Below are 27,400 nucleotides of genomic sequence, written 5' to 3'. Positions count from 1 at the left end.
GATAACCTTTTGATTTCCTGACAAAAATGTTAATACACATTTTATTATATGTACTTGCTGATGTCTCATTTTTAGATGTGATTTTGTTGGAAAATATGTGTACTGTTGTGGCTTCTACATGATGTTTTGCGATGGTGTTAAGAGAATACATGATCCTGTTAAAGGGGCACTGATCTAAAGCAATTCCATGGGACTGGTTGTTGCCTTTGTTATTGTTTTTTCCCTGTGAGTACCCGGATGATACGCAACGCAACTGAGCGTGACAAGAGACTGGGCTACCGTCTGCAAGGACAGCAGAATAAACTTGGAGGCAATTTACCCATTTTTGAACACTGATTGGTTTACCTTGATCTATAAACAAACAGACAAAAAGAACGGCGGATCTCATCGGTTGTCATCATTTGGAATACCCCTGATTGTTATAGTTTTAAAAAAAGTATCCATGCAGTGAAAGCATTTTCGGATTTAGGATTGCGTCGATAATATGATTACCACTCCCTTGTTGTCATTCACGTTTTCTGGTATAACCCTACATTTGTGTATTTGTCGTCATTCACTTGATGCTCAGTTAATGAATTTATTACAGGTATAATTAGGTGAAATGTGTGTTATGTAATATGCACATGGCAGCCCAGCAAGAGATGAATGATCAGTTGATTTACTTTTTTTGTAAATCAGCGGATCGTTCGTAGTCATCAAAGGATTAACAGAAAATACATTGATTGATTAATCACTGTTATCTTGCACGGTGGATATGAGTGTTCACATGTCTAGGTTTACTACAACTAAGGGAATACACTCATATCCTTGCGTGAAGTGCCGATGTAAAAACAAACATACATTGTTCAAAGGGTTAACCAATAATACGTTGATTAATTGCTCATTGTCATCTAACTCAATGGATTTATTTTAGGATCGGTGGACGTTATGAAAATAGTTGTCACGTGGGCTTTCTCAGCCGACCTTTGAGACTTGACACCTATGTGAAACACCTGAAACAATCTAAGTGATCAGTTGAGAAACGAACAAGGGTTATAATATCACGAAACGATACATATATTTTAGAATATTTGATTGTTACAGAGACACGGGACATCAAATAGGTTTCTTTGTACAGCTGCAGACGTTTGGGGGTATTGTTCCATTGTGTGGATATTCACGGATACATTCCGCGAACAAGGAAGCTGCCTAAAATTATACACATAAATTTGGTAGGTTGTAATTATGATATGACATTTTGTTTTCCTTCATTTGCAGTGCATTGGACAGATTCATTCTTGTTCCTCTACGTCTTGGTTGAGAAATTCTTCGATGCGCGATAGACATTGTTTTCACAAGTCTTTTCCTTTGTATATTACAGTCAATTTATGAAATGTGTAAATATATCAGTCATTTTGACTGAAAAATCTGCCCATTTCTTCAACAGATTGACCAAAATTGATTAAGACGATCAAAAGGACCTAAAAACATCACAATAGATTATTATGTAGGATTAGAAGCCAAACAATATAGAAACATACTTTTCATCGTAATATTTTCAGTCTCTTGGTGATGATATTAAACATAAAAATGTTTGGAATTCGTTGTCATAATAATACAGATGGACATATTTTTCAGTCAATTTGTAAAATAACTGAATATTCAGGCATTTAATAAATTTCCTAAGTGAAAATTTTGCACACTTTGACTGTAAAAATATAAACACGATAAAATAAGCAATGCTCGGGAGAAATATTTACTTTGTGTTGCAAGTCAAAATAGTGTAAACGAGAATCGCACAATTACCAAGCAAGTGACTTATCAAAACTTCATCACCATTACCGATGCTACCCACAAGGATACCTACATTTCCTTATTATTTCCAAAACTGTATTTCATTTTGTTGATCAATGTGAACATACACCCTTATACGGTCAATAAAAGTGACAAATGCGCTTACGAATTGCGGAGCACAGGTCGCGAACTTGTCTAGGTTTCTGCTATATCATCTCGGTACTCACAGGAAAAAACAATAACAAAGGCAACAACCAGTCCCGGGGGAATTGCTTTAGATCAGTGCCCCTTTAAATGTTATTGCTATTCAAATGCTTTTTTGTGATTTGACATTAAACTTTCAGTGATCATGTTTATGAGGTTTGGTGGAGCATTGTTTTTATTGGACCCTAATTACTTTATTATGGTTGGGTCTCTTTGTCTCAGCTCCATAGCCGTGATGCTGGGAAAGGGCACCATTTAATTAATGAGAGTAGGTTATATCATGGAGGATACACTTGAGGGAGGGGGTTCTACTAATTACTGTACCGCAGGAAGAGACCTGTAGACGTGAGCGTGTGGTTGTGTGTAAGATGGCCGTCGCATAATGGCCGCCAGGAGTGGTAAGGATTGAGCTAAAGCAGTGTTGTTTTCACGGGCTTGTTGAATAAATTCCCAGCGCTGCTGTCCATATATCTTCTACTTGATCCTAGATACATCATTCTGGCATTTACAATATATATTTTTCAGCGTACATTAATGGTTTACTAGTCATATCTTTTAGAGTATTTGTCAATTGTGTTGAGCTTACAAGCAATAATTGTAATTTGTGGTGACATATAAATATAAAACGTCTCATTCAAAACATGAAGTAAATACGATAGTAAATAATAATATTCAAATCGCATTAAAATACAATGATAACAAGATTCATATGTAACCCTAAAGCCTGTGTTCCACATCCATAGCCAGGAGGAAAGCTGCTGACTAAACAAAAGGAAGAAGCTAGCCCTTACATATATGTAGAGACATCATCTGAATATATATGTAGAGACATCATCTGAATATGACTATATATGCAAATGTTACGATACTGTACCTGTCTTCACGAATTATTAAAAAATGTGCGTAAAGTTCACGGAGATGAAGGCTATAGATACAATACTATATTTGATTTTTTAGGTGATAAGGTACATCATTTGATAATAAATTCAGTTAGTGATATCTAAAAACCGGTGTGCCATATTAATAAACATTTCATGATAAAACAAAATCAAATGTGTGATATAAATTCATTCTTTAGTATCCATAAATGAATTATAAATAGTAAAAAAGCGCCCTATATATTGTTTTTTGTGGATTGTATTAAGTTAAGCAATTCCGTCACGGTTATAGTGTTATTTGCTAGTCTTTTTTCTGCACCATCATTTCTTTCATCTTATGAAAAACTGTTTAAAAAATGGCAACTTATAATTAACCAAGGTAATAATACTTACCCAACCTGCGTTTATTTATCTCTCTGTCATTATTATCGTTAACATGTGTCTACTTTTAAGTGTATATACTTATGCCATACATCGTACTGATTAAGGATCCACACATCATCGTGAGATATATGTAGTCCATACACATGCAGCACAACGGTACTTTGATTCTATAACACAGAAAATCGTCACCCCGAGTTACTGTGTAGCGGTTCACCCTTTGTTTTGAGACGTGTCATTCAGACAAATAAGTCAGGTTTGACAGTTATCACAATCTCACCAGTTATAAAGATTTGATACATGCCGACTGACAGTGATGGGTCAGTGATTAAGACAACAGATGTAATGTAATGTAATGTAATGTAATGTAATGTAATGTAATACATTAAACTAATTGTAAAATTAGATACATTTAAACGTAAGTAGCATATAACCGTTGAAATTAAAAGGTCCACAAGAAGATGTATTTCTTATAATAGAAGGTCCATAAGGGTATTTAGTATTTCTTTATGAAAAAAAAGTTCTCTTGATATTCAATACTGGACATTTCCCCACACCCTAACTTTTGTTTGTTTATGGTAAAAGTTAATGAGATGAGGTTTGGTGGTGGACTAGAGGTATCTTTTCAGAGGGTGTTATTCTGGCATTACCCACTATTTACTGGAGCATATTGGAAATGAATATAGACTGTCATGTTGTCTGACTACAGATAGGATTTGTTATCTTAACAATCACTGGGGGTTTCACATTGGTGTCGTGCTTGGTTAGCGAAAATCCAATTTTCCCTAGTATCAGTAAAGCGAAAACCCAAGTTGGGGTATTTGTCCTACGAAAGCGAGAATTGAGTAATTGCTATAAAAGCACCGGATTACCGTAGTTTAGATTAGCGCCCGTGCTGTTCAAACAGAGGAGAGGAGAGGAGATTTACTAGAGAGTCGTTTCGTAAAAAATAATACAGTTGGATGTTTAAACACAGGAGAAGAGATGATCAGTTTCTTAATTGAACAAACAATTAGTTTCTTAGTTGATATGGTTATGATACCGATGAGTTTAGAGGAGAGTCGTTTCTTAAGAATACATACAGTATGTATTTGATGGTATATATAAATCAAAATGGCTAATGCACAAGTTCGAGTGACCATGGTTGATACCGTGCGAGGTGGTCAGCACTTGTTTTATGAGGGATTCAAGTTTCGTTGTTGTAAGAAAACGGTCCGTGAGAAGAAGTATTGGAACTGCATTGTTGCTGCCTGCAGAGCGTCCGTGATCACTGAAAATGTCATTCTTCAAGCGGCTTTGCAGGTAAGAAAATAATGCACATGATCATGAGGATAATAATCTTAAAGACATAAACTCAAAAGACTTTGCTTAACAAACTATTCAGTTATTTATTTTACTTATTATTATTACTTATCTTTAGATACCACAGGTATTTGTCACATGTATGTATTTGTTTATAGTTAATATTAGTTAAAATGCAATTATTTAATTGCAGGTGAACCATACCCACGACCCTATTCCATGTGAGATGGAAGTGGAATCTTTCGAGTGCTAAGATGGAAACAAAGCCGATTACAACCATATGCGGAGATGAGATTTCCAGAATTCGCCGCCACCACGACGTAGTTCGAGACGACCTGCTTAAGGAAATTCCTTCCTTTGCATCCCTGAAGACCATTCTGTACCGACAACGCCACAAGACCCTTCCCAAACTTCCTGCCACCCGACCTGAGATTCATCTTGAAGGACAGTGGACATTGACCGAAGCAGGAGAACACTTCCTTCATCGCATCGACAACGACATTCTCATCTTCACCACAAGCAAGAACATTGAGCACCTGTGTGCAGCAGATGAAGTGTTTGGTGAAGGCACCTTCTCCTCGGCTCCACGACTGTTTGAGCAGATCTACACACTGCATGCTGAATTCCAAGGCCACATGTTCCCACTTGTGTACTGTCTGCTTCCGAACAAGTCCAAAGATACCTACACCAGGACATTTGAACATTTACGTCTAATGGCTCAACAGCAGAATTGTTACTTCAATCCAAGAACTTTCCAGTTAGACTTTGAAATCGCTGCCCACAATGCCTTTCCCTACACTTTGATCAGTGGCTGTTATTTTCACTTCACCCAGTGCATTTGGCGTCGAGTACAGGAGGAAGGTCTGGCTACGGACTACAAGAACAATGATGAAGTGCAGCGACTGGTGAGAAGAGTCGCAGCCTTGCCTCTGCTTCCCTTGGACAAGGTCGACGACGTCTGGCTCCAAGCCATCGCTGACAGTCCCGCGGGTCCCAAGGTTGCAGCCTTCATGGACTACGTCACGACAACGTGGGTGGAAGGACGCCAATTCGTACCTGAGATCTGGAACCATTTTGGTAACCAAGGGCATCGCACTAACAATAACGTCGAGGGGTGGAATCACAAACTCAACAAACTTGCCAGGAAGAGCAATCCGAACATTTTTGAAGTTGTTACGCCATTTTAAAGAGAACAATGCAACGTAGAAGTCGCCATTCAACGAATTGGAGCCCACTGGTCAGCACCACCCAGCTGATTGACAACCGTCTTCAGGCTCTGAAAGACAATCTTGTCAACAACGTCATCGGCGAAGTTGAGTAGACAGATCACGTGGGTGACCTGATCCACTTGGAGTGAATGACTTGAACACAACGTGTATGCCAGTGCAACCGCAAATTTATTTATGTATGTATTTATGTATTTACCATTATATTTTAAAATATAAGTTATTGTTGTTTTTGTAGAAATTATAAGGTACATCTATGAAATATTAAAGTATTAGAGTTATTAAATTTGCTAATTGTAAAGTACTTTTGTGCAACTATACTATACTTCAGCATCTAATAAATTACTACTGTGATTACGGTATACGCATTTCTGTGTTTTTCTTGTAATTTGAGAGTCCCGGTATAGCAATATCCCGTGTTTACTGTAGCGTTAACAGTCTTACTGTAGCTTCACGAAAGCGAAGAGATTTTAGATTTGATTATGGCGAGGTTTCGCTCTTCCGGCCCAGAACCTTCACATTAAAGGTGATTTTTACAATTGCCATAATGATCCTGCTGAGTATTGGTGCTTAGTGATGTCAAATGGAACGTTTTATTATTAGAGGAAATTTGTAGTGAATACCTAATACCATCTATACAGGATATCATCAGGATTTTTAGCCCTTTCTTTCTCTGTCTGTAATTCTGATGGAAAGAAGTCACTCAACAGTTCATGCATTCCATGGTAAACAAAGATCAGGCTTGGTTAGAATCCGTGTTTATCCGCGACAACTTCCGACTGGTGACATTGTAGTGAACTTGGGAAGTGGTGATGCTTTTTTATATTCATATTATTATAATCTGTCAAACTGTACATAAATGTGTGTGTGTTAAATCATAAAATTCAAATGGACTGTTCTCTACACCCATCAATATCATAATGAATGAACATTAGTTTATTGTATGGATTATATAAAGCTCTTACTAAGTATATGTTTTACATGCATGAAAGATGGAATTAAGGGAGAAAGGAAATATTTTCCTGAACGTTTCCAATAACTAGTGGAGGAAATTGGAAATGGCTGAACCTGTAGATAGCGTCAAATCCGTGATGGATTTGACAGATCTCACAGGGTAACATTGAACAGGCTCATTACCTTGTAATCATGTGAATATTTTTTCTTAACAGTTTAGAAAAAGAGAAGATATTTGAAGTGAACTACTTTGGAAAATGAGAGAAGAAATTGATAGTCAATGTTTTTATCATAAAAACTCTCTGTTCAGTAAACAACAGTTGTTATTTCAGTACTTTCAAGAGGAATCCCAAACCTTCTCTTACTCTGTTATGATATATAATGTCAAAGTGAAAGCGGAAAAACATTATCGTGAAACAAAGCATTTTCCATGGACTTGTTTATTTGCTATTTTGATATACATGTGTTCAGATTGATTGAAAAACATACAATATCAACTATAAATATCTTCCATGTGTGAATGCGTGTAATACTTGCATATTGGCACCCCAGTTCTCATAATGCTTCATATGAAAGCAAAATTGTGTGTTTAATTAACATCATCTCTAATGTCAGTGACTGATTTCAAACCGCATGTCTTGGTGATACACAGCCAGTGTCCCAATTCTCATGTATCTACATTAATGTTTCGCCCTCGCAATCTAACGTTATAACATTTCAGGTCATAGACATCCTCTTATACACAGCAGATGCGTTCTGGACATATTACCTTTCGGCTCCATAGTCTGTACTGTCTTAAAATTGACTTTATTAGTCTTCGGATGTTACGTCTAGAACACACAAACAGGACTGTTTAGCCTATATAAGGAATGTAGCAGGCAGTGGATATGCCAGTTGGCTAACTAACTGTTGGTAATATCCGTTTTCTTTTAGCAAATAAGAGGAAAGTTAGTAACAAAAATATACAACGCATATTTGCACAACTATCACAAAACCATTCGACACTGACACAGCATCAAACCCCGCGGTAGACTGGACACAGTTATGTGCTCACCGATTAGATAACCCCTACCGACAGGGTGGGGATGGTGGTTCAAAGCGAAACAGACAACCCTGGCCTGTCTGTTGTCTAATAAATGCTGGGCGGTGCCTTTGATCTTTGATCTCGCTTATTGTAATAACATCAAGGTAAAAATCATATCTTTCTCTGAAATCCACAGGCATATTTGCTGTCAAACATAAGAACGTAATCAGGGCGGCCAGCTTTGACTTGTCATGTGCCTTAAAGTGAGTTTAAACATGTCAAAAGCAATTGACCCTAAGATATAGGGTCATTTACTCCAACGTTCTAACTGTCAATCATCTTAACAGGACCATAACGTTTGATATATATCGACGACCTGTCTCTATATCTTAAGTTGTTAATCAGTAACTATGGTCCAAATTTATCAACTTATTCATCTATTGTTTCAAACTTGACTGATTTGTTTACACAATGAAAAATCTAATTGATCATGCACTACTGAGGCAGTCAAGCACCTGTATAAGAAATACAAAAGCAGCCATGTTACATGTAGTCCCAAAAGCTGGCAATAATTTCGACGCAATATAACTGAAAAAATGCTGATGTGACGTGACATATAAACTTACCCACAGACAATACATTTTTCCAGAGAGTGTGGCACAATTTTATCAAAGTTTTATTTTACAATTTGAAAAACTATAATAATATGAATATTAAAATTCATCTATTTCAAGTTTACTAAAATGTCACCAGTTGGAAGATGTCACAGATAAACAAGGATTCTAACTAAGTTTGATCGGTTCATTCTCAGGACGACGACCCCTGTGTCGTATGAAAACAAACTAGCAAAAAGTGAGGTCGTCGTCCTGCGAATATTTTAATCCGCCAATCTAGTTAAACAATGGGTATCAAGTGTTATTTTAACAACTCGAGCAAGTAAAAAAGTGGAGAATGGATTTGAAACGAAAGATGAAAGATGACGTAAAAGTCATGGGCAATTAGGACAGTTTGAGAAGAAGAGACACTGAGTCAGCAAAGAAAATTACGCTGACTTCATTCTGGATCAGTCTGGTCTTCAGTTGATCAACTCTGCATTGTATATCACAAAACTTCTTGTTTGTTGGGAGACGCTTGCCGGCCTGGTACTGTAGCAGATTACACTCTGTCTTCTGCTGTTCAGCTCCTAGAAATCTTATCAGCTCAAAGATGTTGGGATGGGCTTTGCCGATGACTTTCTTTAAGCATCCATGCCATCCCTCCAGGTGGTTATTGGTGCGAGGGCCGTCGTTGTTGAAATGGTTCCAAGGCTCCTGCTCTGTCTCAACCCAGGTTGTGGTGACGTAGTCGCCGAGCTGGACACAGCGTTGGTCGTTCGGCATGTCAGCAATTGTCTGGAGCCATACATCATAAACCTGTAATTACAGAAAGAATATTGTAGATATATATTATTATCATAATTGGATTGTAATAATAATATATATTGCCATAAGAAACATAACTTATTTACTCTCAATGCTATATACGATAGCATGTTGAGGTTAATCATATAGTAATTTACATATAATTATATTTTATAATATATCTTTTAAATGTTTAAACTTTTTTAAGTGAGATGTGATGTTATTTACCTCTTCCACTGGAACCATGGGAAGAACAGCGCATCTTTTAACAAAGGTTTTGACCTCTGGGTTGTCACCATAGGCTGACTGGAGACCGACCTGTTGAGCCTTTCTCCACATACACTGGGTGTAATGGAAAAAAAAGCCTTTCCAAGTGGCATTGGGGAAGACATCGAGTGCTGCTATCTTTGCAGCTGCTTCAAAGTCCATCTGAAAATAGAAAAATAAAAATAAAAATTTGGTATATGCGCTAATATGGACATGTTTCATATATCATATTACACTAAAATATACACCAAATTAAACACATTTGGCCTACCTGTATTGTTTGGGGCAGTAGCTGGAACCCTCGGCCTTGACCAGGCGGAAGGCTCTGTCGTAGGTCTCCTTCTGCTTGTCTGGCAGCAACAGGAATACTAGGGGCACCATCTTGGTGGCGACGAAGGCGTGGAGGGTGTACAGCTGGTAGAAGAGACGTGGAGTCACGTAAAAGCTAGGTTCCATCTCCATAGATGGTGTCGGCTGCACACAGAAATCGGAGGTTGTTGGTGGTACTAAAGCCAAGGATCTTCTTGTCGTCGCCATCGTTGATAAGAAGAAACTGCTCTCCGGCGTCGAGGGTCTGAAACTGGTCTGGGATGACGAGGTCTCTTCTGTGTGCAGGAAGTGGTGGTAACATGGATTGTCTTGCTCTGTACAGAGTGTCCTTCGCGTGGAATGTGGGCATGGATTCCACTACGGACCTGCTTTCATCGGTCCAGGCTTCACCATTCTTCAATGCCATTACTGCTTCGTCGAACAGTGTTGGCATGGGGGTCAGGGATGACTTGGCCTTCTGTTCGAGATTCTCGGATCTGTCAAATATACAAAATCACATTTAAGAAATGCAATATTTTAATACGTGTTATATGTAATTACATTTGCATAAATACGTTTATCTCATACAGTAATCTAGTCTTTTTTACCTACAGTATCAATATTGATATTCTTATGAGGCCGTAATGCATACCTTAAAGTCATGATTCACTGGTTCATAGTTGCTATATTTTGTTGTGTATTTGTTATTTGATAAATGCTGTCTTATCAGTGAACATTTTGATTGAATAATTCAGTGATCTTATTTGGATGGGAATATATGGACATATATCAGCTGAACTTAACTGACCAAAGAGATTCAAGTTTTGGTCTCATGGATAAAGTCATAAATTGCTTTGTTATCAATTAGATTACGGTAGGTGTGGTGTTATAAACATTTCTAAAATCTGGAATCAACATAAACCAAATTATAATTGAGGTCTACATGCTTTGAATGTACAAATATCACTGATCTATTTGGATGTACATGACCAATATGCTTCTGAGCTTCAATGTGTTTCTTTAGAGCTGTTGTTTGGATAGTTTGGTATTGACAAATGAGTTAGTTTCATGTTTGTTTGTTGTTTAACACTGCTGTTAGCAATATTCCACCTATATGAGAGCGGTCTTTAAATAATCGAGTCTGGACCAGACAATCCAATGATTAATATTATGAGCTTTGATCCACACAATTAGGATATGATGACATGCATCAACCAAGTCAGCGAGTCTGACAACCCGATCCCGTTAGTCGCCTCTACGGACAAGCATAGTTGCCTTTAAAGGCAAGCATGGGTTGCTGAAGTCATATTCTACCCCAGATCTTCACGGCTTAGTCATTTTCATTTATGGGATTAGTGTACACATGGCGTTTAAGTCTATATTCAATAGTTTCATACATTTCAAATCTTTTTTCTGATTACAGTTTTCGCAACATACAAGGATTGGAGTATTGCATCTATACTCAGCTCTCTGCCATGAAAAGTGCAAGAGAAAAGTTGGTGAAAGCTGTGAAGAAAATACGTGGGAAGCCAACCATGGATGCTGTCAGTGAGACAGTAGGATGCTGTTTGCGCCCAGCCAAAGAAACTCTTAGGATGTGAGTATAGTGCAGGTGATGTCAAGTACTGTCAGGTTATAAGTACACATCAGGTGATGTCAAGTACTGTGAGGTTATGAGTACACATCAGGTGATGTCAAGTACTGTCAGTTTATAAGTACATATCAGGTGATGTCAAGTATTGTCAGAGTGTGTTAGTACACATCAGGTGATGTCAAGTACTGTCAGGTTATAAGTACACATCAGGTGATGTCAAGTACTGTCAGGTTACAAGTACACATCAGGTGATGTCAAGTACTGTCAGGTTACAAGTACACATCAGGTGATGTCAAGTACTGTCAGGTTACAAGTACACATCAGGTGATGTCAAGTACTGTCAGGTTATAAGTACACATCAGGTGATGTCAAGTACTGTCAGGTTACAAGTACACATCAGGTGATGTCAAGTACTGTCAGGTTACAAGTACACATCAGGTGATGTCAAGTACTGTCAGGTTACAAGTACACATCAGGTGATGTCAAGTACTGTCAGAGGGTGTGAGTACACAACAGGTGATGTCAAGTACCGGTACTGTCAGGTTTTGGGTATACATCAAGTGATGTCAAGTACTGTCAGATTATGAGTACACATCAGGTGATGTCAAGTACTGTCAGTTTATAAGTACACATCAGGTGATGTCAAGTACTGTCAGGTTATAAGTACACATCAGGTGATGTCAAGTACTGTCAGGTTATAAGTACACATCAGGTGATGTCAAGTACTGTCAGGTTATAAGTACACATCAGGTGATGTCAAGTACTGTCAGAGGGTGGATTGTACACAGCTCTAAATATCAGATTCAAGAATAGGTTATTGCTGTATATTCATGGGACAATATTTTATGAGTTAGAGTCAATTGTACTTTAGGCCATGAGGCCATAATACTGAATAAACCTGTCTGTCTGTCTATTTTCAAACTATGCAATGTATATGTTGGATAAAATCCTGATTTTGTCTTGACATTGTTTTCGTTTCTCTTTCAGATGCCCTTTCTGTAAGACAGATGAGCTGTTTAATGCTTATGAGGCAAAGATTTTCTCCTTTAGGGAAAGGTATGTTATATGCAGAAAAAAATGAATCTGAGGTTATACTTGGGACAGTAAAACTGAATGAGAGAGAAGAATTGGAATGTCTGTTATGGGTGATAAGATGATCTCCAATTGCTCCACTCATTATGTTTATCTGTCGAGCATCTGGTTAAATGACTGGTGATTGCATTATGCACTATTCCTTTTCTTAAGAGCTCTGTCTGCTTTTGGATCTTTAGGATCCCAGCTCAGGTTTTTATCGAAGGTGACAGTGTTTATTGACCTCAAGGATGCCTGTTTCCATGATCTTCGAGGAATTTCCTGAAGTCCTTCAGTTTGGACTGTCACAATACATGCCAACTCTTTTTGCATGAGATTCATTCTTGTCTGCAATCTGTTTCCAGCAAAATGACAATAACAATCATACATTTGCACAGAAAATAGAAGTGATGTATGAAAGAAAAAACAGCAAAAGCACAGGCATGCACAGCATGAGATGTACAGAAGCACAGGGCTGTACCTGGCATTTCACACTGCATCTTCTTAATGAAGTACAAGGCTGTTGTGAAAGAGATGTGCATGATTATTTCAAGGTAGAAAATGATGGGGTAGACCATTTCATTCAGTAATTATATTTTTTAACTTATCCTGCTTTACTCCTTAAGCATTTACTGCTGTTTTTATCCATATAATGCAGGGGTATATAGCGATCAGCCAGTCTGTCTGTCTGTCCGTCTGTTATCATTTCCTTTTCCGGGGCAGAACTCGAAAATAATTCAGTGTATTTGATCAAAACTTGGCATATCCATCAGTCACATACTGAAGTTGTGCCTTTTGCTATTTAGGAATTTTAGAAATTTTTATTTTTTACGTTTACATGGCAACAAGTTGGACTTAGGTTCTGTAAGGGTGGTGTTCGTTTCCGGAGCGTAACTAAAAAAACGTTAAATACTTTCTTACAAACTTTGCATGTCTACCAGGCACATACTGAACTGGTGCCTTTTGCTATATAGGAATTTTTATTTTATTTATTTTTTACGTTTCCATGGCAACCATTTGGACTTAGGTTCTATAGGGTACAGTTCGTTTCCGGAGCATAACTCAAAACCCATTCAAAACTTTCTTACGAAACTTTGCATGTCTATCAGACTCATGCTGAACTGGTGCCTTTTGCTGTTTAGGAATTTTAGAAATTTTTATTTTTTACGTTTACATGGCAACAAGTTGGACTTAGGTTCTATAAGGGTGGTGTTCGTTTCCGGAGCGTAACTCAAAAACTGTTAAATACTTTCTTACAAAACTTTGCATGTCTACCAGGCACATACTGAACTGGTGCCTTTTGCTATTTAAGAATTTTTATTTTATTTATTTTTTACGTTCCCATCGCAACAAGTTGGAATTAAGTTTTCATATAGGGTGGGTTCACTTATGGAGTATAACAAATAAATTGTTAAATATTTCCTTGCCAGACCTTGCATGTCCATATATAAAGTACATACTGAACAGGTGCCTTTTGATATTAAGGAGTTTTAGAAATTTTTATTTTAGAATTTCCAATCCAGCTATTTTGACATGAGCTAAGAGAAATGTTTGGTCAGTTACCTGGTTTTTGACCATAACGTGCTAAAATGGGTGGGGGATATAGATGACTTTGTTGACTATACGCTTGTTTCTTGGAATTTGTCATTTGTTTGCATAAAAAACAACAACAGAAACACACGTTTTACTTTCCATTTCATATGGATGCGACCATGGTGGATCTTTTGTTGGTAAACAATGTATGCTTCTTAAAGAACATTCAACTCTTGACTCTTTACATACAGAATTGCACATTTACTTGTGGTTACTTTACAGACAGCTTCTGGGGGGATATGTCATCTTTCTGATGACTTGTTGAACAGAAAGTCAAAGCTGTGAGAGGCCTAGCTGCAGAAGAAGTTGTTTCAACGGTTGGTGTGGCAGTGCCCTCACACACCTGCCACGTGACCTGGTAGTGGTGACGTCACAGAAGAGCACTTTACTGCTTTGTCACTGAACAAAGTCAGACGTGTTGTGTGTTAATAAAGTCTTCTGCAGATGCCAGAATCCTTTGTGTTATTTTCCCCCGCCATGAAGTGGAAGGGGGATATAGGTATGGGTGCTGTTCGTCCGACCTTCTGTCCTTCCATACTTCTGTCCTTCCATACTTCTGTCCATCCTTCCGTCCGTCACATTTCGTTGCCGGAGTAGATCTTGAAAACCGTACCATATTTCTTCAATAAATTTGGCACATAGATAGGTCTAGTGATGAACTGATGCCTTTTGATAGTTTGGGATATTTAAAGAAATTATTTTTCGAGTTTCCATGGCAACGACTTTGACTTTCCATTTCTGGAGCAGATCTTGAAAACCATACCATATTTCTTCACCAAACTTGGCACATAGTGTCATCTCACAGTATTGAATACTTTTCCTTTCTTGTTGGTAAGTTCTGCATTCTTGTGTGTATGTTCCTCCAAAACTGTCATGGACACGCTTGTTGCAATCACTGACTAACTTCATGCAGAAACACAACTCATTACAAATACAACAGTGTAACTGATCTTAAACCTACTCAACTGTATACACTGCCTCCTATCCTATATATATTCTTGTCAACCATACTCTGTACTTCACTTGTTTGATAACGGTGTTAGAACCTACACTGAAACCATCGATCCTAATTGTAATAAAGAAGTTGTTCGTCCATATGTCTCATCCTTACTCATTACAAATACAGTTACATATTCTATCATAAAACTGCAGATGGCAAAACAACACCAGTAATAACTTTTTTTAGTGCTGTAATTAGGCCATTTACAAAAAGGCATAGTTCACAGGAGCTAATGCATTGCACACAACTTGACATGTCATATTGGCGGGGGATATGAATATCTCATGCTTGTTTGCACTTTGTTTACAATTGATATTGTGTTGATGTATGTAGTTTATCCATTCTTGATCTAATTCATACGTAATTTGTGCTAAAATTTTGTTCAATAGTCACTTTAGTCACTGTAATTACAGGCATCTTGTTGTTCTTGCCATTTTGTATTCACCATGTGGCCACATATTCGTGTCTTGTGTTAGAAATTCTATTACTTGTGTATTGGTAATTTTTTCTAAATATATTAGCTATTCCTATGTGTACGTTTTAAGTGTTCTTTCACACTTCTTTTATGTCAATTGTCTCTCTTAGAAACCCATGAGTTTTTGAGTTACAAACTAATCTCCATGAGCTGCTCGTGTGTATGCACATTTGTGAAGTTGACTTTGCTTAAATATGCCCGGTATTGCCTGCCATGGAAACAAGTCCGACAGGGATCCACATCCCCTCTGTCCTGATTGCACGGACCCTTGTTCATCATCTTCACAGTGTTGTTTTTGTAGCCACCTAGCTACGAAGGACTTTGCACTTTACACCTGCTCACCGGATGCGAATATTCATCTTGGAATGAAGCAAATCTCCGATTGGATTGCAGACAGGTCGGCCTCCACAGCGCCATCAACGGGACCTAACGAGGACAAGAGTGTCAATATCTGGTCAAATCCGACTTCTCTGCCTACTGTTCCCATGATGACTACTCACTTCCATGCTTGACGAAGACTTTGTGAAGCTCTCGCTAACTTCATCCTTCCATGTTCCTCATTTCCGGAAGAATGACTTTCCGATACATTCGATTGAGGTGGTGGATGGCGTGCATGTACTGGACAAGGACTTACATCGCATGACAGGCTCATTGAAACCCACAACCATCCGCATGCCTGATAGCTGTCTGGCTGTCAGTTGGAAATTCAGCGATCACTCAAGCCTCTATCTTCTCTTGCCTTCTCCTTGTGGGCCGTAGATCAGGACCTCTTAGAAAACAACCCCAACAGGATCAACCATCTGAGAACACCCAGTGCTTAGGATATTTGGAATTGATTGAGTGGGACTTGGAATTTAAAAGAATACTCCTCTGTCAGCCATGGTCCAGATCATCCATCCTCTCCAGCCAACCCACCATCTCCTGTACTTACCATGAGTCTGATCCAGCAACTGTTCAAAGAACAGCAGGAGATGGTGAAGGGCATGCTTGAGACGAAGCTCTGGGCAACGTATAACGAGATGGAAAAGATCAAGGAGATAGCTCTGGCAAAGAAGAATTCCCCGGTCAAGAGACCACAGAGGGGAATGCCACCATCAGATCTTCATACACGGCTGTAGGCCCGTATACAGAAAACCAGCAAACTGCGACGTATGGCCAGCCGATTGACCGGCCAGACGACCATCTGGGTATAAGAGACTAGGCGTTACCCTACCACGGGACAATACCGTCTGGGAGCCGCACGGCATCCATCTACCGGCCGTCTATGGCAACCAAGCCATCCAGCCAGCCAGCCATCCGTTAAGACACCGTACAGCCGTCGCAGTGGCCAGCAACCCACAGCTACCCAGACCGACCAACGCCAGCCTACAATTAGCCGACCGTCCAGCCACTCGGCTCACTATCAACCAACAGCCCCAAAGCCAGCTGTATGGTCTGAGAGGACAGCCACCGCACAGCTACCGTTACCCACAGACCACAAGCCACACAGAGGCAGATTATGAACGGAGTAGACGCGAAGAGCAATGATTATCCACCTCCCACGGGAGCTACCCAAGGCCAGTCGGAGGTGGAGACAGATTGTTTTGAGGATCAGGCTGATAACTCACCCCATCGAGACTACACCAAAGGTTATACCTTCGTAGAATTAATTGATGAACTCTTCTTCAACCTATTCTTCAACCGCATGTGACAGAAAATTCGCCACCCCAGATGCCGGAATCCTACATCGTCTCAACACATGCATCAGACATTACCTTGGCCCTGTTATGCTGGCAAGGTTGTTGACCAGTTCACAAGATTCACAAGCTCAAGCAAGATGATCGACTACCTTTACCACGTATGAAATGGAAGTTATAAAGGATGCACGAGGCCACACTTCTGGAATTTCCACGTATGGATAAAGACTTGTACAAGTTGGTACGCAATCCCGACACTTATGTCACGTTATCGGCATCGAGGTTTAAGGATCTGACATCGGTCTCCAGATTTGGACCGATCAAGTCGGACTCATCCATAGCCTCCTAGACTCAATTGTAAGGACTTACTCTCCATCCAAGTCTGGACTTCTGCATAACTTCTAAGGCTGCAGCATCAACAACTTTTAGCCCAGATCAGATCCAGAGCTATGCTGAACCAAACCAAGACGTTCCTGATGAAAGAACCTATATAAGCTACTGATTAGCTGCTAAAGCTCGTGAGTCATCCCATTCACAGAAACATCCCTGGGACTATAAAACATCATCGTACAAACAGCCTCCTAAGAAGAAGTTTGTCCACTCCAGGAAGGATTCATACCAAATGAGAGTCTTCCCAGGATTCTCCATGCAGATTACAAGAAACGGGGATACAATCGCCGTGGAAGATCGGGAGGCAGAAGCGAACTCAAGTTCTGACTTCCTTACCACCCCCTCCGACGTTACAGACCCTTTCGACCTGGTTATGTCTATGGACTGCAATTTACACCTACCGTCTTTTAATATAATGCCGACTCCAGGCGCAGTGTGAGGGCGCCTTCTGTCATACGCTGAAAATTGGAAGCAAGTTACGCCCGACCACTGAAATCTAGACAACGTGGCTCACGGCTACAAGCTATATTTCAGGAACATCCTATCCTGAAGACTCATGTCGTTGGATGCAGATTTCATCTAGTAGGAGCCAAGTTAGTGTCTGCAGATCCAGCCGTCAGGAACCTACTAAAGAAGCGAGCCATTTGGAGACTAACAGAGACCAACAACACCAAGGGTTGTTATTCTCCGTTCGTCTTACTCTCGAAGAAGAATACAACCAAGATGAGGATCTAAAAGACCTAAAGACCCTCAGCAAGAGATATCTGGTACCTGCGCTAAAATTCCAGATTGAGTCCATATTGAAGTTAGGGTTGACATCGAAGAAAGGAGACTGGCTTATCAGCCTTTACCTACAAGATGCTTATCTTCACGTCCCGATACACCCATCCTCGCAGAAGTATCTATGCTTTGCAATCAATGGCTGACGCTAGGAATTCCAAGTCCTACCATTCGGGATAGCAATAGCCCCTTCGCTATTCACCAGGATTACAGTGCCAGTCATCAAGTCAACGCTCATCTCCAGCTAGTTCGATTCCTGGTTACCTGGACAATTTCCAAGTGGCAGACCAAGGAAAAGATCAGCTACATCAGAACATGATATTCTTTGTCCAAACTATGACCTTCCTAGGCTTCCAAGTCAATCCAGCCAAGTCAGAGACTACTCCGGTTCAAGACATCATATACATCAGAGCAAGATTCCAGCTAGACAGGGGATATCTTAGCCACCAGAGGATCGATTCGACAAGACTATAAAGATGATTCAATCACTTTCAAGTCAACCCAGCAAGTCACTGAGATGGTGGATGTCTTTTCTAGGCAACTTAACGTCTCTACAACATATGACCATCAGAGGAAGGCTGATGCTACGTCCTCTACAGACTTGGATCAACTCTATACGATCTCACAGCCTAGAGTTCCAGACTCAGTTACCTCCCGGATTACTAAGAGACCTCCATTGGTGGAATCAAAGAGAACATGTGATGAGTGGTATCCCTCTGACCTATCCGATGCCAGAACATCATCTATTCACAGACGCGTCAGATTCAGGATGGGGAGCCCATATGGACGATCTCACAGTACAGAGATCGTGGAACACAAAAGAGAAGAACTTTCATTTCAACTGCAGGCAAATGAAGGCCATATGCTATGCCATCCTGGAATAGAGGATACATCTTCATCAATCATCCATTCTCATAGCAACGGACAACACCACAGTAGTGGCCTATATTCAGAAGCAGGGAGGAACCAGATCCAGCTCTCTGATGATGGAGACTACACAATTGCCTTCAATTGCCTGATGGAAGCGAGACATATACTCTGGAAACTGAACATACTGACCGACAGTCTTTCTCGTTGGGGAAGAATAGTGGCAACAGAATGGACATTACATCCATAGATCTTCACCTTGATAACCAAGATATGGATAGCTCCAATATGGCCCAGCAGGGCGTGGTTCCCAAGCCTACTGATACTACTAATGGAGGTATCTATCCAGTTACCACTTCGTCGCAATCTGCTATGACAACCCAAGTCCAGCATTTTCCACGACAATCTGCCCAGCCTACATCTAACAGCCTGGAAGCTATCACGCAGAAGATGCAGACATCCGGATACTATGAGCCTGCCTCAGAAGCTGTGGCAAGATCGAGGAGACCTTCATCCTCCCTCATATATGACAACAGATGGGACAAGTTTGTTCAGTCGTGAAGATGACTCAGGATTTTGACTAATGCGATATCAACCCCTATGGTAGTGGATTTCTACTTCATCTACGTCAAGACAACAAATTCTGACATGGGACGATAGAAGGTTACAGATCAGCCCTTCATTCTGTACTTCAACATGACGGATTATCCATCAGAAAACATCCCATTCTCAACAGACTAATGTGATCCATTCTACTAGAAGATATTCGAACTCCTCGTATCTTCCCCAAGTGGATTCTATCTGTGGTGCTATTGGCATTGTTAAACGGAACCTTGCGAGCCCATGGCTAAAACTACCCTACTCTAAAAAGCCAAGAAAACATCTTTTCTTCTAGCCATGGCAACTGTAGCAAGAGCTTCAGAGTTACATGCCTTAGACAATTCTAATCTTACCCATGATCAATATTGGACCTCAATAAGTCTAAGATCGCTCCCAGACTTCATAGCCAAAAATGAATCTACCACAGTGGGACCATTGGGTCATAGACACTATACAATTCCTGCATTAGGACCAACAGTGGATCACCCCGACAGACTCTTATGTCCCATCAGAGCTCTCAAGTTCTATCTCTCGGTTACAGATCCAAATAGATGCCATCGAAGGAAATTCTTCTTATCTTGTAAGACTAATTCCAACAAGGATATCACCAAGGCTACTTTAGCTGGATGGCGAAAAAGCTACAGTTGCATCAAGTTCACAGGCTCAGAATTCTATGCCACAACTCGGATCATGCTCACGAAATCAGAGCCCTAGCCACGAGTCCTGCTTCATGCACAACAGTCTCAGTAGAACAAGTTTTTAGCTCTCAATGGGCCTCACAAAACACCTCCACCAGCTTTTACTTGTGTGACGTACAGCCAGACTTGGAGGGCTTATATTCCTTGGTCTGGTTGTTGCAGCACAAACTATCGTCCACAAATAGTTTTACCCCTTCTATTGAAAAAAGGGGTGGGGTGGTGGGCGAGGGTCCGACACCTGCAGCATCAAATGGTGTGTACACCCATATTCTGTCTATTAGGTGTAGGATGGATTAGAAACACCTTAAATTTTAACCATCACCATTAGACCGGAAGTGACATCATTACCGGAAGTGAGAGAATAATCGGAAGTGGCGTCAGGACCAGAAATAGCAGAACAGGGTTCATCTTACCATGAAATTGTCCTAGAGAGACGTCATTACTAAAAGTGGAAGTGACATACCTGAACTGACGTCATAACCAGAAGTGACGTTAGAATCGGAAGTGATGCAATTGTCCGGTATTAAAGTCACAAATCCAAGTTTATTATGATCAAGATCAGGAAATATAACAGTAAATCTCGTGAAAATATCACATGTTTGACTGATTCTTGACACATTTCTGATTTTTAAGTCCTCAAGGGGAGTTTCAGAGGAAATTATCTCAAGTCGGATTAGAATCAGTAGATAATAGTTTCCAGAAGAGGATTGCTGTCAATTACACAGGGAGTTACTAGAGGCAGATCCCACCGGGTCCCTCTGGTATAGTCTGGCAAAGATGTAATAGAGGTAGAAGTTTCGTAAGAATTACCGAACAACAGTTATCAATGTTAATAATTCCAAGAATACTACCTCTATTACATGCGAACTACTCCGTCCCACCTCCCCAATTCATCTACCTCTAGTAGTATATGAGGGAAAAAAGTGATGTCGCCATTATATGACGTCATGGCTTGGGTAGTTACGAGACTACTTGGCTACAACTAATTGTGTGATTAACAATGAAAAGGTTGTATGTTGAAAATCTAAATTGTGAATTTAGAGTGTGATTGAAGCCAAAATACAGGGTTTATGGAAGATATGCAATAGAGGTAGTATTCTTAGAATTATTAATAATGATAACTCTTGTTCGATTTTGCTGTGAATCGTTAATAAAACAGATTAGAAAGATGTTTTATGAAAATACCTCATCAAAAAGGGTTGTCCTTGGACGGGTGTGTATGATTTAAATATGCCTCAGTTCTATTTGCAATTTTACAGGAGGGATTTTCATCAAAAAAAGAGGTTTGATTATTTTGACTGAGTCCAATGAAGGAAATCAGAAACATACTTTTATCCCATAATTATAATTTGAGAACCTAATGGTATATTAATGCCTCTTAATATGAATGATGTGATGAATTGGAATAATGGTATTTAGTATTTTTTAAGTGTTTAATGGCATCAGGTCCCATGATGCATGAAGTATTGTATACGTAGAACACAATCATGGTTGGTGACACAGAGTCGATAGTAGCAAACGTCTACTGGTGCAAGTATTTTGTAAAGGAGAGAGATAGGGGTCACTGTTGATAGGGTGTACTTCAGAGCATGCAAAGCACTTGGAATGTCAAACCAACAAGTATATGGTATAGTAAATAAATCAAAGAAGGAAATAAATATGTTAATATCATAAAGAACTGGAACTTGGTAACGCATGGGTAGTTGGCCGACTATAGTCTATTCTGGTGAAAGGGGCCCCAGCGAAACTCATGTCAGCAGGTTATCTATTACTGTCGCTGATACGCTGAGTGAACACAGGCTATACTGACTATAGATTCATTTATTTTAGTGAGCGAATCTATTCAATTTGAGTATAAGTACAAGATAATCATAGACTATTGCATAGCATAGCAATATGGCAAACGCTCAAGTGAGTGAGTGAGTATGGTTTTACGCCGCTTTTAGCAATATTCCAGTTATATCACGGTGTGTCAGCTTAATATGGAAGGAAAGCCCGAAGTGATGCAGGTCTTCGGTGAAACCCACGAGCACGGGTATGGTGCTGACAAACCTAGAAACGTAATCGGGGCAAACCAGGATTCGAACCCACAATCATAGGTTTCCGGGGTGCCTAAGGGACGCAACTCTGCACAGCGAATTGCGGCGCCTTAGACGATTGGGCCACCCGTGCCCCCGAGAGCAATCCCTAATGGAATGTCCCTAGATCTTTGTTTGGCGGTAGAAATGGGCTTCATGCATTGCACCCATATGGGGAATCGAACCGGGGCCTTCGGCGAATAAACACACAAGTGCCTCGCTGTATTTGGGGACAGTATTTGGTCTACTCCTGCTACAAATTTAGTTTCAAGTCAAGAAACGGAGACAGAAACCACTGGCACTGTTGTCTGAGATCATGCCGTTCCAGAATGGTAATTCTGAAAGAAGAAAAATATCTTACAGCATCGTGCCAAAAGAGAGTAAAGATGTTTAAATTCCTATATATTTCAAGTAATTACATCTGCATTTGCTGAATTTTCCTGGTTCCGTTTTTCACCAATTCCCCAGACAAAAAAAAAGTTACAAGCCGGTTAAGAGAGTTAATTTTGTGACTTTAAACAGTAAAACAAATGCACTCAAGACGAGAAATGTCAATATCGGGTGTTTTAGAAATAGGTAACTTGTTCCGATGTCAAGATTGGTTGTAAAATGTAATGAATTTAATGAATTGCAAATTACATAAGCATTACGCAAATGATTATACATCATGTCACTCATGGGCTTCCATACATTTTTTATTTTATCAAGGAGGGTCCACTTTTCGATATAATTTTTCACATAATTATGTTTCTAATAATTGTAACAATGTTGGATGAATTTATAAAAGACAGGAATTTGGTTATCGGTCGTGTTTAACACACATTTCTCTGCTGGTGCAGCCATAGTTACATAGCAGACGACGCTATACAATTTATGGTTGATGGGCATGTTAGAAATATATTGGAAGCCAACTGCTATTATTTTCATCATTATTAATTACATTTTTAAAAAAATAAAATAATATGGCTCCGTTATCGTTGTTTTTTTTCTGAATATTTTCCAAGGCAGGATCACTACGAATTATCTCCCTTTGCGGGCTCTTCTTGATGTACGGCGGCCCGTAGATGCCTCATTCTCCTCGTTGGTTTTTATCTTTTTTGATGCGGGAATTAACCATTTTTCCGAAGGTTGATTTTGGTAGACTTTTTAATACAAACTCAAATACATTCAATTAAAAGGAAACAGTCGTTAAATATTTTGTTGCAATTTTCTTGAGGTTAAATTACAGAATGACCAGACTAATTGTGTTACATGCTGGAACCTGTGAGAAAAGACTCAGTGACAGGTGTGACTTAAGTCTTTGAAGCTAAAAAGGCTGGTGGTGATTATCATCAGGAAATGAATGAGAAGGTGTTCTTACAGTGGACGGAAGACCAGCTTCTATCGAATCTGAATAACTCAGTGTTATTGTCTTTGACCACGCCAGTTATCACAATGTGTGTGAACCAGGTACAGGCATGCCAACCTTGAGCACTGTGAATGCAGGGATGCAAGGTAACCTAACTTCTTGCAATGTCATATTCAAACCATCAGACAGCTTATGGACCAGATCTGACTGAACAAAACACCCATTTAATACAGGGTACCACAAATGTGATGGAGTTTATACCAGCCTCATTGCCCCAGTCATCATCTCGTTGAATGACACTACCACCGATCTGGATTCTTCCTCTGACGAATCAGATATTGAGCTGTAATGATACTTCTGTGATGACAAGATACTTTGTCAGTCAGTTCTGCCAAAAGGATACCAATTGTTTGGGCGTCACATAGTATTGAAAGCACAATTTATATTTCAAAATGTGTTGTGCTAATTTTATTCTATTTTGTTTTCTACATATCGCATGATTATATCATAAAATCAGTACATCTAGGAGCATTTTTGTATTTAAACTGAAACTATATTGCATATTCCAAAATGAAATCTCACATCACTCATTTAATCAGTGAATCAACATTCCAAGTACATTCTGTTATCCCATCATTAAGATAACTTACAATTTTCAATGGTCGTAGAACAATTTTCAAGGGTTGCAGTCTTTACAATTTCAAATGTTAACTTAATATTTTCTATCTTTATTCACCATTCACCCCTTTCGTGAAATATTTGCATTTTATTTTTTTGAGAGTCTCCCCAATGTATCGCCTGTAATTATAGTCTATTTCAAACAACTTGGTACACCATTGGCTTTGTTTGAAGTTTATCGTAATCTTCTATCATTCTGTGGAAATTTGACATTGCACCCAGTTATTGTTCTGTCTGCCACACACATTTTATTGACATTAGATATTGGTCCTCCATGGATTTCTTTCATATGGCCCCTGGGAATACTTTTGGCATATGTCATGAAAAGGTCAAAGGTCATGAGGAAAAAAACAACCTCACAAAACAGTTTGTAGGTACACTTTCTCAGAAAGCCATAATGCATCCTAATTTCATTTCAGGGGTATTGTAAGCATGAATGAAGGTCAAGAAATGGTGCATCAAGTGAACACCAAGCGCCAGGGGACGTGGGCTGATAGTGATGTGGAAAAGACTCTAAAGAGCATCCTTAACTTCTGCAGACACCATGGTGGTTTGTATATGCAGCATAGTTCCTTCAAATCTTTCAAGTTGGCTGTCAGAGGGTACTGTGAAGGATTACAGGATATCCCACATTGGACTTCTTCATAATACCCGTTGAAATTCATTTGGCATCTCATGGCCTGCTTGTCCAGCATATATCTTCCGTTGTGTGATGTGCATCATGCTTTGTCCATCACCTGTCATAAATATCTTCTCTTCAGAAACCGCTGAATCAATGAAGCTGAATTCCATACACTTGTTCTCACCAATGATGATTCCCCAATTTGTTCCAGAGATTATAATTTGATTTTCAATATGGCTGCCACATGAGCTCTCTATTACATCATAACCATAAATTCCTGTTTATGCTGAGAACCACACTACAAATTTAAATAAATTTTCAACAGACGTCCTCTTCACTGCCAACATATCTAATAGTTGTGAGGGAAATCCTATTCCTCATCAACGCCACTGCGCATGCGCAAGGCAGGAATCATCTCACTTCTTTCCTGTGTGTCCAGATGACAATAAGGAAATTTTATTGTTGCATACATTTGTACACATGATTGCTGTTCCACGTACACTTACAAGCCACACTAGATCATCTCAAGCTTCACTAAAGACAAGCCGTGAGCGGTTCTATAAGCAGAGAACAGGGGTATAAGAGGGTAGAAGGCTCTTGTAAGTAAGTAGTTAGAGAATGTGTTGTGGGATGAGGACTTCATCCCAAAAACAGACGCTCCTCTGTTCAGGTTGTGGGCAACATCAAATCTCTGAATCTCATAGATCCCCTCCCTACCACGCACATCATAGGGTAGATCATGAATCACAGACATCGCATCACAGTGTGCACAGAAATACACACCAGTCATCTTCTAGCCACTTTGATAGACGAACTGACAACAAAAATCGAGCAAATCAGGATAGAATTCCCAAGCGTGCGCCATCCCATACCGTCACACAGTCCAGTTATAGGGGCGGGGAAAGTGAAGTGGATGTTACGTCACAATCATACAGTTATAGAACACGTGATTCCCGCTCCGCTAGCCATAGATCAGGTGACCGGGATTATTCTACCCCTAGCCAGGCGCAGCCTGAGCAGGGTGTGCGGTTCTATTGTTAACACTGGTTCTTCATGCAATGGAGACTCTACTACGGGGGATAATTACAAACCAAATAATTATTCCATTAAAGATATCATTGCAGAACTTTATAATCTGATGCCGGCCTTTCAACCAGATAACAAAGACAACACGGCTGCCAAACCCTTGTTAGAACGTGCTGGGTATGAAGAACCTGTCAGCAACTGAAGAATTTCATACCCTCCCCTGTCCGTCATATATTGATGACGTCATCAATAAAATCGAAGCATCATTGAACGCTTCATCAGCGCATCATATCAGACTTGGTATGCCTGCTATTATTAAAAGTGCTTACAAGACACACAATGCTCTTTTCGCACAACAGCCTAGTATTGATGAAGATTTCTATGATCTTGTTAAGAAACCTAACACCAGAATGCACGTTGACATGGCCACAAACAGGGACTTTCACAACATCAATAAACAGATGATTAATATCAGTGTATATATTAACTGGATTGCAGCTGGAATTTGCCACGAAGAGCGAAGGTCTTCCCTTAGACACCCCCATGGAGATGAACCTACAGCAGACCAGGTTTTTTCACAGCTCACTGGACCAAATGCTGAAGATGCAGGAAGATCTTCAATCAGCACAAGTTTGGATGTGAGCACAGTTCCTGCTCATGCAAAGAAATCTGCTACCGCAAGTTCATCATATGTTTCCAGACCCGCTAAGAAGCTCCATGCTATCACAGCCTATTACAGCTCCACAGATATTCAACGGCAGGCTGAAGTCAGTGAAAGAAGCTATAGCATCATCGACTTGTCAGAAGTTTCAAGAATCAACAATCTCATTGGCATCCAAGATCCAGAAACACCCTGCAGATTTCCAGCATAAACAACAGAACCCTAAATCTCGTCATGTGAACTCTGGTTGGGATTCTTTTGAAGCCTTAAATGGAAGGACAGATCGTTTCACCCCAAGAGAAAGAACTCCAAAGATGATCATCCCACTTCACAAAGACAAAGATGTAGAGGCAGAGGAGGTTTCTGAGGCTGATACCACTGGAAATGACTTAACCAGAGCTCAACAGATTTCTTCAGACCCTGCTGACATTGCCTGCCCATTGGACAACGATTTAGAACTTCAGAATATCAACGCTACAACCACATTGAATCCCGTCGAACTAGCCTGTCTCATAGACATCGATC

The 27,400-nt window shown here is 39.8% G+C and overlaps 1 protein-coding gene across 4 annotated transcripts in view; it reads left to right on the top strand.

The window, feature by feature from the left end:
* The window catches only part of LOC139473774 (E3 ubiquitin-protein ligase SHPRH-like), a 361,380-nt gene that overhangs the window by 228,544 nt on the left and 105,436 nt on the right, over nt 1–27,400 (top strand). For 3 of the 4 annotated variants that reach the window (XM_071256526.1, XM_071256527.1, XM_071256528.1), the window contains exons 21-23: nt 11,142–11,315; nt 12,300–12,368; nt 24,986–25,116. In XM_071256526.1, the coding sequence (XP_071112627.1) occupies nt 11,142–11,315; nt 12,300–12,368; nt 24,986–25,116 (374 nt within the window). The remainder of the gene's footprint in view (nt 1–11,141; nt 11,316–12,299; nt 12,369–24,985; nt 25,117–27,400) is intronic. The other variant, XM_071256529.1, reaches the window with a different exon arrangement.

Source organism: Haliotis cracherodii, unplaced genomic scaffold, assembly GCF_022045235.1.
Source record: "Haliotis cracherodii isolate W230 unplaced genomic scaffold, xgHalCrac1.p SCAF_3, whole genome shotgun sequence".
NCBI classification, from domain to species: Eukaryota; Metazoa; Mollusca; class Gastropoda; order Lepetellida; family Haliotidae; genus Haliotis; species Haliotis cracherodii.
Note: the sequence above shows the minus strand (reverse complement) of the source record. Positions and strands in the feature narration are given on the sequence as shown.